Source organism: Leptodactylus fuscus, chromosome 4 (assembly GCF_031893055.1).
Source record: "Leptodactylus fuscus isolate aLepFus1 chromosome 4, aLepFus1.hap2, whole genome shotgun sequence".
NCBI classification, from domain to species: domain Eukaryota; kingdom Metazoa; phylum Chordata; class Amphibia; order Anura; family Leptodactylidae; genus Leptodactylus; species Leptodactylus fuscus.
Genome location: NC_134268.1, coordinates 184,203,779 through 184,221,920, shown reverse-complemented (window position 1 = coordinate 184,221,920; position 18,142 = coordinate 184,203,779). Strand labels below are relative to the sequence as shown.

Sequence of the window (18,142 nt, the reverse complement as noted above, 5' to 3'; positions counted from 1 at the left end):
ACAGTGGGTACGGAAAGTATTCAGACTTTTGTCTCTGAGCTCTTTGGGCAGTTCCTTTGACCTCATGATTCTCATTTGCTCTGACATGCACTGTGAGCGGTGAGGTCTTATATAGACAGGTGTGTGTCTTTCCTAATCAAGTCCAATCAGTTAATTAAGCTGGACTTCAATGAAGGAGTAGAACCATCTCAAGAAGGATCAGAAGGAAATGGACAGCATGTGAGTTAAATATGAGTGTCACAGCAAAGGATCTGAATACTTATGACCATGTGATATTTCGGTTTGTGGGGCAGACCAAACCAGTCAAAAACAGGGACATAAAATATGCAGGAAACAGGTTTATTTAGAAAAAGAGGGAAATAAAAAAAACCTTGACTTCAGGCACAAAATGAGCAAAATAAAATACAACCTAACTATATGTGTGGCTTACTAACAGCCACATGAACAAAACAATAAACACAATGCAGTCTCGCTGGACTCAGAGTAACAGGACAGACCCAGATGCCTCCTCTCCTCCTAGGATCTCCAGACCCAACCTGGACCATACGAATGTCAGAAACCTGGGGCTGATATAGCGGGACTCTAGCATTCTGCCTGTCACCTTCTCACTGAATATTACACACACACATATAAATACACATACATACACACACTGACATATATCTTACCATAATAGTAACACTATAGGGATCTATCCACACTCTGACAGCCATCTATACACGGTTTGGAACTGTAAATTGCAGATATCGCCAGACACTTACAGATGTGTTTTTACACTTTCAGATCTAAACTAGACGGTACCTGATAATACCTCACTGTGGATTTAATTATCATATAGCAAGTTCTGGAAAACCATACATACAATGAATTATAGTAATCTTGATAACAACAGTAAATAACAGCTATTTCACATAATATTCATCTTAACGGTGTTTTAAGTTGCAGGTGCTTGGCAAATAAATTCTGTGTCGCGCTACTGTACATAAAACCTGAAACCATTAGGTTTTACAGATGGGTTTAAAAACTGATTAAAACAAAGTTGAAGCAATTTGTATCGGAAAAGTTTAGTCTTTTCTGCAGCTTTCTTTTGATATGTAATGAAAATGAAAGGCTACATTGTAATGTGTCTGAATAGAGTGAACGCCGTCCTCCAGCTATCTCCAACAGTCCCACTGAAATGAATGGAGTGGGTACATGTATTTGTGACCGCTGCTCCCCTCTAACTGGGCGCCCAATACACTCCCATTCTCATGATCGGTGCAGTCCCTATAGACATACTCTCACCAACTATAGAGAGTGACTTTCTGTGACTGGAATACTATGTTAAGTTCATATTATACCAGTAGGGGGCAGTGTAATATGGATAGAACAAGGCTAAGGCCACACAATGCAGCTTTAAATGCTAAGGAAAGAAACTGGAAGCAAATTTGAAGAAAATCCAGCATTGCAGTCAGGTATCCGTATAAAATAAAACTTAACTTTTATTGACTTGTAGTTGCTACATTAAAAAATCTGTGTGCAGCAATAGGAGTAGCAGAAGCCTACGCTTTCGGGATAGACCCTTACTCATGGCATAACATGTATGCCATGAGTAAGGGTCTATCCCGAAACGCGTAGGCTTCTGCTACTCCTATTGCTGCACACAGATTTTTTAATGTAGCAACTACAAGTCAATAAAAGTTAAGTTTTATTTTATACGGATACCTGACTGCAGTGCTGGATTTTCTTCAAATTTGCTTCCATTTGACCTCATCTCAGCCGAGAGAGATTTCCTGGCACCAGTCTTGAGGTTCCACGATTCACAGCAACCAGCAAACGGACAGAGTGAGTGCACAAGGTTTTTTACCTATTTTTGAATTGTATGTCACTTTGGATGAGGGCTGTAGCTATTTTTCTAGTTTTGGACCTTAAGGAAAGAAACTGCAGAAATAAGCAGCAAAAATGCTTGGTTTTTTTTCACTACTTTTCCACTGCGTTTTTAATTTTTGCTTTCCCGCTATATGAGCTATAATTAATATGCTGCGTTTCTCAAAAACATACACATGGTTTTGAAAATACGACAGATCAAATGAGATCTCATTCTCTTTGCTGGGACTATGAAATGTAGAGTTTATATTCTACTGCCAGAAATGCTGTGTTTTGAGAATCCTAGAATTTGTAACGTAGCAAAATTGTAGCAAAGGTTAACATAACGCAGTAAGAGTAGTCTCAAGTTCACTCTTTCAATGGGTTCTCAATGACTTGTGTTGCCTTCTGAGATAGGATATCACAGCACAGAAGGAATTTTTTCTCTAAAATAGGGCATTTGTTATGAGCCTCATGTTTTGTATTTTTTTGCCTTTGGATCAACACTGTAGGGAACTGTAGGGTTGTAGGTTGGACTTGATGGGCTGATGTCTTACCCTTGGTTCACATCTGCATTTGGTAACCTGTTCTGACAGTCCGCATGGGGACCCCCCGAACGGACTATCGAAAACATTTGTAAGCAGTATGCAGTGAAAGCACATGGACCCCATAGATTATAATTGAGTCCGTGTGCTAGCCATGAATGATAAGGGGTATGGATATGGATTTAGTGCCAACATCAAGATTCCATTCTATTTTATGAAGAAATATAAGCAATTTTGTGATGCCTTGCTGTCATTACCTGGCAGGATCTCTTTCTCTTTTATGAGACATAGGGGCATACCTATTAATAGAAGTCCGACACTTTTGCGTCACAATTTACGGTGCCCACATTTACGAACAGTCTGCACCAGAGACAACAGAAAAATATACGACAGACTGAATATTTTTGAAAAACATGCACCAGAATGGGTGTGGTTTAGTGAAGATTGTGCGTGGTTTAGAACAGAATAGGTGGGGTTTAGATCAGAACGGGCGTGGTTTAGTGAAGATTGTGCATGGTTTAGAACAGAATGGGCGGGGTTTAGAGCAGAATGGGCGTGGTTAAGAAGTGTCTTACTTTACGACACATTTATGCAATAGAAAAGAATGAATATGGCGCAGATTTCTTGCACAAAGTAGACTAAGTTTAAAATGGTGAGATAAATTTACGACAATTTTCTTATGCGCCATAAATTCCCGTCACTTCCCTCATATTTGTCCCCTCAGCCAGCGAGCGATGATTTGTGTCTGCTTATGCTAAACATTGTAGGGTTTTGGATGCCTGTAACAAATATTTGTTCCAGGTAAGTTTCTTGTCTATTCATTTTGTCTACATGTTTTGTGCTTCTAGAAACACTCCATATGTATGAGGAAGGTCCATACGACTGATTCATAGATATGTCTAAAACTATGAATGGGATTCATAGTTTAAGATGGTGCAAATTCCGACAGTATTGATAAATGTGCCCTATAGTTCATGTATAGAGGCTATTCCTCAGATATGCAATTCCTCAGACATTTCTTTACATAAACATAGAAAAATGTGAATCCAGCCCTATGGAGACTGATTAAAATGGCATAAAGCTTAACTTTTAATGGTCATGTTAATAAAAAGCATGAATAAACATACCAAAAAATGTCCCAAAGATGAGAAAATTCACATGACAAAACCAAAAAACATGAACAACAAAAATCTGGCTTCTGCGTTTCAAGGTGTAAGCCCCTTATTCACAGCACTATGCTATAAGTGGCTTATGCCTCCAAACGCGTAAGAAAGATTTTTGTTGTTCATGTTTTTTATTTTTGTCATGTGTTTTTCTGAATTTTAGAATTTTGTCATCTTCGGGGCATTTTTTGGTGAGTTTATTCATGCTTTTTATTAACATGATCATTAAAAGTTAGAGAGGCCCTTTCATGTCTAGAATTCAGTGCACTGTCAGATTTCCTGTTCTGTGCCCCCGGTGAAGAGCTATCAGTGCCGGTACCGTAGGTCTTCACTGTCAGAAGGGCGTTTCTGTCAGGAACGCCCCTCCTCACAGTAGAGTTTATTGCGCTGTACTGTGAGAGGGGATGTTCCTTACCGCCCAGCGATGACAAGTGGACAAATACAATCAGGAGTAGGAGAGGCGTTCCTCACCGCTCAGTGTCATGGCTGGGCGGTAAGGAACGCCCCACTCACAGTACAGTGCAATAGACGCTACTGTGAGGAGGGACGTTCCTGACTGACTGTCAAAAACGCCCTTGTGACACTGAAGACCTACGGTAACGGCACCGATAGCTCTTCAGCACAGAACGGCAAAGCCACTGTCGGCTCTCTAGCGGTGTATTACACTGCATGTGCCCGAGGAGGTGAAAGGTCCTCTTTAAGCTTCATGCCATTTTAATCCATCTCCATAGTGCTGGATTCACTTCTTTCTATATTTTCTAATGACCTCTAGCCGGGAGGTGTCCTCCGTGCACTTTTGTGGACTACCAATTTTTTGATTCATGAGCATTATTGGGTTATTTTTTTGGGGATCTAGTTTTTCTTTTGTATTTCTCAGCTCAGCTCTATATTCCGAGCAGCTGTGTTATGTTTATACATAGCTTATTCCTATGGGTAAGAGACAGGCTCGTAGTCTTTAGAGGTCCCCGTGGCTGCTGCTAGCACCCCAGGGAGTCACCGCATGTTCTGTCAACAGGTGATTATGTGTCAAAGCAGGAAAGTAAAGTAAAGCTCTTCTTCACATTTCTGATTTCACAATTGTCGCCTGAATGACAAAAATGCTGCTATGATTTGGCAACACGCTGAGAGGGCCCACATGTCACAGTCTGCGCGGCATCACTTTGGACACTTTTAGAAAAAGCATAAAATCTTTCCTTTAAAGGGAATATATCAACAGAAAAATCAGGTTGTTGTAAACAAATATTTTATATGATTATATCTATAAATAATATACTTGTGTATAAATATGTGACCGTTCGAGCACACATTAAGCTGCTATTCGGAAATGTCAACCTGGGTGATTTACCAAAATTGTGGCAAAAGTGGGAGTGGCCTTTATAAAAGGCGTGGCCTTTATAAAAGGGCACAGTTACATATATCCAGACTTCATACAATAATATTGTTACCGGTCAATTAAAATAAACCATTGTGCTATTTTGTATTTTTTTCCATTTAGTGACCATTTTTTTGATGATACTGAATAATAAAACTTTAATAAAGTTGTATTTTAATAATTGTTAATAATTAGCTATGTTTTATTCTCACAGTATTCAGAGCAGCACTCTGTAGTAACCCTTTATGGGTTTTCGGTGCAAACCTCAGGATCAGGCTACATAATTCGTTATAAATATACAAAAAATGGGCAGTAATATATGAGAAAAGTCCTGTGTTGTGAGAACCGGAATGTTGTTTTTGGAATAAAATTGTTTTTTAACTGAAGTTTTTGGATTGTTGCCTATATATAAAAGTATACACACAAAAGAACAATATCTATTCAGTGAACATCTCAACGCGAACATTGGGTATTAATATGAAGTTGATGATCTATCCTAAATAGAATCACCTTATAAAATCACAGACAACCCTATTAATCTATTATTGTTCAGTGGTTAGCACTGCAGCCTTCCAGTGCTGGAGTCCTGGGTTCGAACCCTGCCAAGGACAACATCTGAAAGGAGTTTGTATGTTCTCCCCGTGTTTGCGTGGGTTTCCTCCAGGTACTCCGGTTTCCTCCCACATTACAAAGACGTACTAATAGGGAATGTAGATTGTAAGCCCTATATGGGACAGTGACTGAAAATGTCTGTGAAGTGCTGCGGAATATGATGGTGCTATATAAGTAAGAATAATAAATTATTGTTTTGTATACTGATTCCTGCCATGTGATTCTTCTCAGTCTTTTTTTTTTTTTCCTATCCCTCTTTACTTTTTTATCCTATACTTAATGTATTAATTCAATTGCTCGTATATAAGTTCATCTGAAAAACAGATAAACAAGTAAAACAAAAAAATTAAAGTGGAAGTCTACTTTATATATTTATATTTCATAAATCAATTTCTGTTAGTATTCTGTACACAAAGCAGATCAGTTTATAATGAAGTCTATGGAGAGGGGAAGGGATAGATAAAGAAATGAGACCATCTGTCCTACAGCATTAAATACTAAGGATAGTAATTTATGATAACTCAGCTGTGAAAGTCTGAAAACGGTCACTCTATAGTACTTTGAAGAGCTATTTTCTTCCTCCTCCCCTCTCCATAGACAGCTATTGTAAAGGTTAGATATACGCTAGAACGAGACAAATACATAGAGACACAGGCACTTTTCTTTAATACACTATATTACAAAGTTTGTTCCCTTTACCTGCCCTATTGATTTATGAATAAATAAAATAAATACATAAATAAAAAGTTTACTTGCCCTTTAAAGATTTCCTTACCACAAACAACTTACAATACAGCGGGGCTATTCCAATAAAATAAACTGTTGTACCGACTGTATCACAGCATTGATGAATATGGTGGAAGTCCTTTGTGAATAGACACAGATTGTATTATTTAGGTTTATTAGTAAGTGTAAATTATATTTATTAACGGTCTCGAGCTTCCTGTCATTCATCACCCGGGAGAATTAACTGCTAGAACAGCTGCGAAAATGTGTTTAATTGCCTAAGCATACTAAAAATGTTCTAGGTTACAAATTTAAGATCCAAACAGTATTATTCAGAATTTTCACATGGAAAAACACCTTCTGGTATTTTCTTAGACTTATAAAACAAGTGATAAGAAAGACAAGATAGGAAAGTGTGCGGATTGTTACTCTCCATGATGACCAGCTCTTATAGTGATACTGGGGCTCATCACCAGAGCCTCAGGAACTGTGGTTTTCACCACATTTATTGTTTTTCTGACACTATTTGCTCCTGATCAGTGGCATAACTAGGAATGGTGGGGCCTCATGGCAAACTTTTGACATGGGGCCACCCCATCCGATACTGAAGACCCCAACTGACCGACCTCCTCCCCCGCATTCTTGGACACACTATTATGCGCATAGTGGCCTCTGTACACAGTATTATGCTCCATAGTGGCCCCTGCACATAGTATTATGCCCTATAGTGACCCCTGCACACAGTATTATAGCCCATAGCGGCCCCTGCACACAGTATTATGCCCCATAGTGGCCCCTGCACACAGTATTATGCCCCATAGTGGCCCCTGCACACAGTATTATGCCCCATAGTGGCCCCTGCACACAGTATTATGGCCCATAGTAGCCCCTGCGCACAGTATTATGTCCCCAGAGTATAATAATCGTAGACCCAGGGGGGAATACAAACATAAAAAACACTTTTACTTACCTATCCCTGGCTCTGCTGCACTCCCCGCTGATGTCGGCCATCTTCAATGACGTATGGGACGTCACGTGACCAGGGCCTGCGTCCTTATGCGTCGCGACACAGGCCCCGGTCATGTGACGTCAGGGAAATCACACAAGTAGGCCCGGAGCCGGCAAAGTATAGTAAATATGGACTGTTACCGGCTGGAGTAACTTCAGCTGATAATGGCCCATTAAAAAAAAAACAAAAAAAAACAACAAAAAAACCCCCAGCAGTAGCGGCTGTTGCCGGGCCCCTTAATGTCACAGCCCCTGTGGCAGCTGCTAGCCAAATAGTTACGCCCCTGCTTCTGATGATCCTAGTCTTAGGGAAAATGCGTAGAGCAGGATTTATATCACTAGCCTCTCTGTAATTACCTTCATCATTAGTATCTGTTACTGCAGAGGTGGCAGAGTACCGGTGTGCTTTGTATGGGCGGTGGGATTAGCGTGGAGCCTAGTGGCTGACCGTGTGGCTGACCGTGTAGTGCTGTTTGGGATCCTCAACAGCCCCATTGCCCAGTGATGTTAAGGACTTTAGTTGAGGTAGGAGTGCATTGGCCCCTTTAGGTATCACACCTTCCTGCACCTACCTGCCCACAGCTTTAGTATTAGTAGAGAGCTGTGACCACTTTTTATATTGAACTAAATAAAGGTTATGTTTTATGTTACGATAATAAAGTACTAGCAACATGAACAAGAAGAGGCTAACAATCTGCAGGCTTACCAGCTGTGAGGAGATCCAATACTACAACAGATGGACAATATTGGCGCCTGAGTGGCATTTAATGAGCCGTACAGTATAGCACATAGTTGGCATATAGATTACCAATCCCTGTCACATGGGTGCCCACATCAAAGACAATTGTGTTATGTTTGGATCAATGATACCCACTGATATTTTTGACTATCGTCAACTTGATGGCCATTTATTCATTCTAACCTCTCATTCCCAGATGACGGCGTTACACACAGTTCACATTGAGCCTAATATCGATGCAGTAAGTCTTATTATACTGTATATGTCCAATACTCAAAATGAATATTTACCATTATCACTTTCCCAAAGGAAGTAACCTTATAATGACGGTTAGCTATCCTGCTTCCTCTAAGTATGGATGGCATCCCAGTTTGAATGACTAAATCTAAGTGGAAATATCTATATACATGTACAAAGGGACAAGAGGCAGCAAAGCTCTTGGGGAGGGGTGACTATATTTTTCACCTCCCCTCTGCTTTATCCTGGAAAACCTCTTTAAAGGGAATCTATGATTAGAAGGGCTATTCTTCCCCTACCTTTAGATGTCTTCTCTGTTCTTTAGATATCCTGTTTTTGTCCATATGCTAATTAGTTTTCTTGGTCCCCAGTGGTGCGAGAAAACTATCCAGCGCCAGTGCGGCGAGAAAACTATCCAGCGCCACCAGCTTCTTGTTCTGCACCTCCGCCTCTTCTTCCTTGTTCCGTCATATCTTCTTCAAAAAGCACTGACTGTCACCATTGTCACCATTTTCCTGTGGCCGAACAGGAGAGGCCACAGAAAAATGACCGATGGATATGCACAGTCGTCCATTTTCTTTTGGCCTAACAGGAAAGAAGAGGCGGTGGATGAGAAGGCAGCAGCACTGGATAGTTTTCTTGTTGCACTAGGGACGCCCCCAGTGCTGTTTGAGCGTTGGGGACCGCCCTCAGTGCTGCGAGAAAACTAATGGATATGGACGAAAACCGGGATATATAAGGAACGGCAGAGAAGACAAGGTAGTGGAAGAATAGCTTTTCTTAAGGCTATTCTGTCATGGGTTTAGCTTAAAACGGGATTCTGATGATAGATGATATCATTAGAATGATAATTGTGTATTGTATTGAATTGAAAAGGTGTAATTTTTGTTGCAGACTTTTCTTTTAGCTAAAGTCTGCATCAGGTCTTGTTATTCACTTGACTAGGGATGCAGTACCAGACACAGCCTACTATGGATAAATCTTGCATAGCTGCTGGAAAATAAAAGCAGATCCTTTTTTCCAAATGTGACACCCTTTGCATTCCTGAGTGCTGTGTGTATAGGTCTCAATGCAGAACTACAGTGTAATGGAGACAAAAAAGGAACAAAGATGGAATCAAGATCCCATTATTGTTTGCCAGTAAACGTGTTCCATCCAAGTGTGATGTGGAGCAGAGGTATCAATTGCAATGTGTGAACTACAGTCTCTACCCAGTGGTGTAAACAATGGGGTAAATACAGACCTGGGGTCAACAATGACCTATGTTCTGGGGTATTTTTTTTTTTTTTTTCATTTTTAACACACTGCATATTCACTTGTCATATAGCAGAAAAATAGTTATGTTGAATGTGAGTAAACCTTAAGTTAAAAACCAAACAGCTTTACATCAGATACTTAAGACGCTGCTGATCAGTTAAAGCTGTTTTGGAAATCACACTTCACTGTTCTCTAAAAATTCCTTACCTCAATACCCTCTGTGTCTTCAATGAACCTCCTGCTGACAGACTGCAAGGCCTCTTGTGGCCACTCATGGAACCAGTCAATAGCGGTGCAGTTAACTATAGCTGGGAACTTCCGAGCTCGAACACGCAGGGTGGAACCAACTGGAGAGAAACATAGAATGACCTGGATACAAAAGAAGAGACAATGTTAAGTAACAATGACAAGATGCACTCGGCCGGTCAGCAATGCAGTGTTACTGCGACCGACAAACCTCAACCTTCCACTAAACAATGATATCTATAACATACTGAGAAATGAAATATGAAGATTTAGAGTCTTCAGTAGTTGATACTTTAACAAAAATGATGACAGATTGCAAGCTTTCGAGACTACTAGGTCTCTTCATCAGGCATAGTATGACACAATTTCTGAAGGCATGCAGATTTATACACAAAAAGGACACAGGAATCAAGAGTGATGGAAAGAGACCTAGTAGTCTCCAAAGCTTGCAATCTGTCATCATTTTTGTTAGCCATTAAAAAGGTATCAACTACTGAAGACTCAAGCTTTAGATTTCATGTCCACTGGCTAATACAGTACAAAGATATATTTTTCCTTATACAGAGAAATGTTTTACAAGGGTTTATTAGATGTTAATGTTATAGCTTTAGATGCTTTACATGATTTATAGAATACATACATTGCTTGTAGCAGGTATATAAGAAGTGATAAATAACCCAAGTGGATAAAGAGGATGTCTCAAAGACAAACCCTTTCTGAAGCAAGGCTGGCCACCACATCTAAAGCGCTGAGCTGTCATATTGTCAAGGGAAAGTTGTGGCCAGCCATACAATGTGCACAGAGCAGCAGATGCTACAGGAGAAAAGTAATAAAACGGAAGTAGGAGGCATTAACTCAACACTTTGTACCTTACAATTTATATGATATGTAACTTCTTATGCTATGTTCACATCTACACTTTTGTGTCCATTGTTCTGGTCCGTTGAAAAACCATAACAGACAGACACATGGACCACTAAAACCCAGTAGACTCCATTGACTATAATGGAGTCCATTCTTTTAAACTGGAACTGCCACACAGAATAGTCAATCCTGCAGCACTTTTTCATCTGGCGGTTTTCAGAGGTCACTGGGACCTGACTAGCAGCGCCTCTCTACTGCAGAGTATGGTACTACACGTTTGCACTTTACCTGTGCTAGGATAAGTGGCATGTCCTGTTTCTGGACAGGATCTTAAAGAAGTTCCTGTCCTCTACTTAGAAAATGACTTTGCTATGGAATGACTTGCTTTATCTGTATTATTTTGAGGGATCACTATAGGTTATATTCAGGAGATATATAGATAGTCCAAGGTTTGAAATAGAGGGTAGCTTTTCGCACACGACTAGACGTTGTGGCAAGACAGTCTTTTTACTAATCTGTGGTGTAATTTGCCTTCTGGCCACTAGTCCACGCAAGTATTATGGGGGCATAGCCTTATACACTGGGATCACTGGCCTTCTTTCAAACACTTTTAGAATTATTGGTAGCCAGGAAAGGTCCCATGTTGTTACCGATATGTATTATATTTTCTGCTATTAAATGACATTAATGACAAGTAAAAACACAACCTCAGCTGTCTTGGCTCCTGACAAATTGAACACTTAATCCTGTGTTACTCTAAGACACTGAATCATCAGGCCGATCCTTTACGTAAGACGTTTTGATAAATCAGCCACGCAGGATTAAGAGACACTTTCCAACCAGAGATAAAATTACAAACTTTGATAAATCAAGGTATGACGGCCCTTACGATGTCAGATTGCCAGATGTACACAATACAAGGTAAGATTCTGTGACAATATGATTAATGAACTAAATAAATATGGCAAAAATGTTGTTGTTTTAGTATTTCTGTATTAAGGTATTCATGGGTCTTAAAGAGAACCCGCCACTTCTCCTAACATGCGGATTTTATTAAATACTTATATTCCCCGTGCAATATGAATTTTAGAGCATCTTCCTAGAATTGCAATTACTCTGTTATTTCTCCTAGATCCTGGGGAATATAAAACTAAAACAGATACATCAGGAGAGTGGATAGGTCCTCGTTACCATTGCCCGGGCTTGTGGTAATTTTATATGGCTACTTCAGGTTACACTCAGGTTACAGAGGTTACAGATAAGGGCGGGTTCACACCAGCGCTCGGTCTCCACTTTAGGCAATCCGGCAGGTTTCCGTCTTCTGCCCTGAGAAACGGGACAGACTTTTGACTTGTGGCCCCGTATTGTGTACAGGACGAGTGCAAGAAGCGGCTCGGTACAGATCTTCGATCCAGAATCCAGGAGTCAGCCCTCTATCTTCTGGATAGACCATAAAATATTTAGCCCAGAGAACCCATTTAAGTGAAATACATTGTAAAGTCTGTTCCACATATTCCACAATAAAACTACTGACACACATCCCAGACTTACTTTAAGCTGAAGTCTAACTCTCTCCAGGAAGAACTTCCAGCAGTTTTCTTTTGAGTCCTCTAATCCAAGTCCTCGCACCTCATTTCGGATACCGGATACAATGGTGTCCACTTCTTCCTCAGTGAACAAGTCAGGGACCTCTCCTGAAAGAATATTTATTACTATTTTTTTATTGTATTTACTTACTTAACACTGGCCTTAAATCAGAGTAGAGTCTCCTCTCCCAGGCAGGTTTCATCATTATTGCCTTGCAATGGCGTTTCCTTAGAGTTATTTGCTATATGAATTATAAGACTAGCTACAAGCATCTCACCAGTTACTGATACCAGGAATAAAGAGGTGGTCGATGGATAACTGCAGTACAACTCCAAAAATATTGGTATCTGATCCGCACTCCTTCAAAGACTTCAGTGAGATCTGATGAAGGGGTCTATACTCCAAAATGCATCACCTGATTTCTGACCAATAAAGGCTTTGAAACTTTACCCAGAATTAGTACGGTCTGTACTGTCAAGTTGTCATTGAAGGAATCCAGATACATATTTTTTGGAGTTGCAGTGTGCCTATCCAACACCCAAAGCTTATTTACAGCCCATGTTATACACTTAGAGTTGCTGTGGCCCATATAACAACATAAGGTATGGTTTCTACCTATCAGAAAGGGGACTGGAAACAAGTAGGTAAGTGTCTGTATGACAAGATGGGGGTAGTGGTGTCGGACAGCCCTAATGCACATCTCCTCCTTGTAGATCCTGAAGTGGACTCTTCTACCTGACAGGACATTGTTCATTGAGGTTCTCTTCTGCACCAGGAATACTATCGCCAGACACTGGTTTTCCATCCATGTTCCCACCCCGGGGGGCTGGAACAGCTCAATGGATTTATACTGTACATACTAAATAGTCACTCCATTGGCCAATGTGAAGTTGAAATAAACTACTTCGTAGACGCAACAGGTATCAATTGATCAATGTCACTGTTGGTGACTGCCTATAAAAGGTCATTTGGTATGGACCCCAAAGAAGTTGTGGGATCACCGTAAATATAGCGGAAAATCTAGCCAAAAATTTTCTAACATGTTACAGATACATGTCTTAAGATCACATTGGTGAAATTCATGATCTTGAATAATTCACAGGAAACAACCACGGCACTCTTTACAGCAGGGCTGTGGAGTCAGAGTGGAGACCTAGATATATTAATTATATCATATATTAATTCTATGCATAGTGTGTTACATTCTTACTTTCATAGGAAGTCAATCACTGGCTTTTTAATCAATTTGAGGAATTTTACAACTTCTGACTGACCATGGCTGTGGGGTTGTGAAAAATCGAGGAGTTGGAATCTAAGTAAGTGGTCTGACCTCCCAACTCCAAAGCCTTGTTCTATAGGGCCTGAATCTTTTCAGGACTGCTCAAGAAATTTAGATCTGACCTTCAAGGCAAACCACCAATCTAAATCCTGCGATGGAAATATCTGAGCAGTTCCAATGGTGTTTGGATGCTACATAGTTTTGGAAATCTGCAATGTCCCAAGTTCTTTTAAGCCATTCATGTTTGAATCTGTATCTCATACGCTAGGTTCACACCTGTACTCAGGTTTCCATTCTTGGGGTCCATTGGGTACCTGAATAATGAAAACCCAATCTGCGTAAAAAATAGTTACCTGCAGAAACCCACACAACCAATAGACTGCCGGGGTCTGCCGGGTATCCACCCGAAAAATGCAGAGAGAAAATTTGCAGGACTTTTCTTTCCACTCTTTTCAAGCAGAATGGGGGATGGAGCCCCCGAATGGAAACCAAGCGCTGGTGTGAACCCAGCCTTAATAATACTTTAGCCTCAATTTAACTTACCCTTTGACATGGCACTCATATGAAACTTTAAAATGATCAAAGGGAGTATTGTTTTGGCTAAGAAAGAGTGCCAAGAAGGTACAAGGAATCTTACTGAGTAGACCGTGCAATGCTATTGTGGTATAAAGGGATTTGCTGCCGTAGTGCAGTAATATACTGTAATATAGTACTATAGTAGGTACTTTGGTCTGAGCTATGACTTGACATAACTGCAGAATATTTATCAGACACATTTCTTTTCCTAGGTATTCTGTAAGTGTAATGTCTTACAAGGTTAAGTTCCTTATGAGAACTGATCTAGCGGAGTCTCCTTTTGCTGAAAGTTCATTGTAACCGGAGATAATTTATCAATGGGAAAAATCTTTCAAGAAACGTGTTGATGTAATCACCTGATGCCAACAAGTCATTAATCAGAACAAGAAAGCGCTCATCTGGAACATGGGCATCTGTCAGCAAAAACACAGTGGGCATGTTCTTGGCTCCAGTCCTGATGTACAAATTGGCAAGGTCCACCTGTAAAAGAAAGACGGCAACGATTTATCCTTTGTGGATATGTTGATGCAAGTATATAAACAAAAGCCTCTATGATTTTAAGGATTTTTGCTAGATTGTCCCCCTGCTCTATGACTGTATCCATCATCAGTGTAACTCCTATACTGACTAAGGCTCATCATGTCATTGCCATATTAAATGAGAAGTATCAGGGCCAGAGCTCTCATAAATGAATGAAAAGTGACTTTCTGTATTAAGAGCAAAGAAGAGTACAAGACGTATGGCCAGCTATGCGTTGTTAGTTTATACTGGGGTCAGTCAAATCCACATCAGATTCCAACAGGAAGCAACAGAATCCATACGGTAAGGCAAGCATCACTTACTTTACACCATTGGGAGCCTTTTTCCAAAATTTTAATCATCCATAAAACCCCTTTAACTTTGTCATTGGCAGTTTGGCCACTACAAGTATATATTGCATTTTCTTTGGGTTATTTTGGGTTGAAAACTAAATTTTAACTGGATTACATAACAACATAATATTCATGTTAACTTTGCATCTTACTCTCAGGTCTTGGATTCCATATCCATTTTTCAATGTGATCTGAAACACTTCAAGAGAGCTGATATATGCCGCCAATTTTGACAAACTTTGTTTACCGCTGCCACCAACTCCAATTAGTAAAGCGTAACCGCGAGGAGCCTCCAAAATACGGCTGATACGACATCTGCGACAAAAACAGCAAAAATGACAAATATTATTACTATTAGGGTGCATTCACACGATGTATTTTGGCTCGTCATCTGGCACGTCTATGCTGCGGGAGCTATTGCGGGCCGTATACGCTCCCATTGATTTCAATGGAAGCTGGGATCGTATACGCGACACTATTTTGTGGCCGTGATTTTGCAAAATAGCGCCGCGTATACGATCCCGGCTCCTATTGAAATCAATGGGAGCGTATATGGCCCGCAAAAGCTCCCGTGGCGTAGACGTGCCAGATTACGAGCCAAAATACGTGTGAATACACCCTTAGGGTTGAGCGATCGGGATTGGAAAAGAATGGATTCCAATCGGCAATCAAGCAAATTTCACGATCGCGATCGGCTGGAAAATGATTAGAAATCGGATATTGAAATCTCAAGATCGGCTCAACCCCAAAAGTGACTTTTCCCATAGAGAAGCATTGACTCGGGTTGAGCGATCGGGATCGGAAAAGATTGGATTCCGATCGGCAATCGAGCAAATTTCACGATCGCAATCGGGATCGACTGGAAAATGATCGGAAATTGGATTTTAAAATCGATCCTGAAATCTCAAGATCGGCTTAACCCTAATTACTATTCATTGGCCATGTAAAAACTCAAACTATGGTAAGATATTCTAACAACAAAAATAACGTATTGCACTTATTTTTTTGGGTTATGTAAAAAGGTAGAGGAAATGTTGCAAATTTATAGTGAGAGTTCCACATCAGAGATCCAAGAAATTGCAGAGCAATGTTAGTGAATGGGTTCTTCAAACACTGCAAATTGGAAGGCAAACTGCAAAATCTCAAATCTGCAAATTAATGATTTTTTCCAAGATGCAATGATTTTTTTCCAGGAATTTAAAGTTAAATGGTTTTGCCACAATTTTTGCAATAATAAACTGTAATTTAGTTTTTGGCTCAGTGGTTTGCACCAGTTGTCCTGCGTTCAAGTCAAGGCCAACATCTGTATGGAGTTTATATATTCGCCCTGTGCTTGTGTGGGTTTCCTCTGGGTACCCATTCCCTCTGTAGCAACTACTAGATTTGGCAAAAAAAAAAAACAAAAACAGCAAAATCTGCAACAAAAAAAGCAGCATTCTCACAATGTGAGGTCTTAACCTTAAAATATTTGTTTCTCCTCAAGAAGTTTCTTTACTTACACATGTTGCATTGCATCTTCAAACAGGACAAGATTCATGGCTGCATTGAGCTCATTGTAGCTGTCGAGAGCTTCAACAAGTGTTTTCTTGAGGGCATCCCATCCTTGAACTGGCATGTACGCAGGAGCTCCAATACCATTTGCAAAATGGCAAAACATTAATGGCTGTTTTAACAAGATGTGGTCCTCTAAGCCCTAACATGAATAAAACAAAGTCATATTTTCAGGGATCAAGAAAAGAAATCACCTAAAATGTGTCACTATACAATGTGCAGCAATATTAATATATTGAATAGAGCAGTTATACTGGCTTTTATAAATCGTTCTAAGAGAAAGGATTACCAAAACCTAAGATAAGACTGGATTTCAATGCAGTGCATATGATGCAAAATGAAATTACATTACATTCTGAATTCATTGGCCAACTCTGTATTTGACAGTCTGTACAAAACTTACATTTCCACTGAAGTTACGACCCATTAAAGTTTACAGAGTAGGAAAAAGAAAAAAAAAATAGCTGCTGAGGCAAAGAGAGGCAAGGAAATGCAGCTGAGAAAGTTTTATCTCACTATAAAGTTTACTTGATAATCCAGCTCTGTGATGAGATAAAACAGTCTCCAAATACTGCAGCTGTGTCTTCTTATCACTCTCTGCTCTCTCAGCAGTTCATTGCCCCCCTCATCTCTCTGTAGACGTCAATGACCTGGAGCTGTAAGCTTTGTACACACTACCAAATCATGTAAAATATTATCTAGCTCTGTGATGAAATAAAACATCTACTAGATGCTGCAGCTGCTCTCCCCTCTCCAAAGACATGAATGGGCTGGAGCTGTAAGCCATGTACATAGAGCTCTGAACATATTACATCAAGGAGTTCAGAATTAATGATGAATACAGAGGAAGGATGAAGTTACTCATGAGTTTTTCTTTAATATATCACAAAGCTTCCTTTTTTTTCACCTGTTGATTTATAAATTTCCAATAAAAGTTTAGGTACACTTTATATACTAAACACTACACTGAGAATGGGAGGACTGATGGATTTGCAAATACTGAATGCATAAATTACATTAGAGACATTTCCAAGATTCTTAGGATTAATCCATAACTTTTTTTTTATACATGGTTATTGCGCACACAACAATTTAGATGCAAATTAACAAGTAATAGTATTTGGATGTTGGGACATGCTGAGACTTACTTCAAAGTATTTTCTTGCTGTGTCTTGAAGAATTTTCTGAAATAATTCAGAGTCTTTGGCTTCTACCAACTTGTCTCCATACACCCGAGATGACTCATGAAGCCAAAGCTGAACCAGATCATTTGGTTGCTTTAAGCAATCTGGAGTAGCAAACAAAATTCCCTAAAACCAAGAAGGTAGATGGTACCATGTGTGAAGATTTCATAAGGCTTCAAATCATCAGTACTTTGTGTGTAGTATTGTTGCAGATTTGCACCGTAGAAGTCAAAAGTTTATTCCATAACCCACAGGGACCCACAAATGGGCGTTAAGATGTCATTTAAAATTTCCAATTATGGATTTTCCATAAATTCATGTAATTCCATTCTTCTAAGATGTCATGCTTTCTTTAACTAGTAACGTAAACTTGGCATGAATTGCAGATAAATTGTATTTGTGGGAGAAGAGATTTTCACTGAATATATGCCTAAGGGGGCCGTCATATGAATCAGGAAATAGAAGAGTAGTCTCATATT

The 18,142-nt window shown here is 39.8% G+C and overlaps 1 protein-coding gene across 1 annotated transcript in view; it reads right to left on the bottom strand.

Moving 5' to 3' along the window:
* The window catches only part of DNAH11 (dynein axonemal heavy chain 11), a 180,764-nt gene that overhangs the window by 55,609 nt on the left and 107,013 nt on the right, over window positions 1-18,142 (bottom strand). The window contains exons 51-56 of the mRNA XM_075271484.1: window positions 17,628-17,789; window positions 16,428-16,621; window positions 15,081-15,243; window positions 14,413-14,536; window positions 12,166-12,308; window positions 9,712-9,873 (exon numbers count right to left, since the gene is read on the bottom strand). Of these exons, the coding sequence (XP_075127585.1) occupies window positions 9,712-9,873; window positions 12,166-12,308; window positions 14,413-14,536; window positions 15,081-15,243; window positions 16,428-16,621; window positions 17,628-17,789 (948 nt within the window). The remainder of the gene's footprint in view (window positions 1-9,711; window positions 9,874-12,165; window positions 12,309-14,412; window positions 14,537-15,080; window positions 15,244-16,427; window positions 16,622-17,627; window positions 17,790-18,142) is intronic.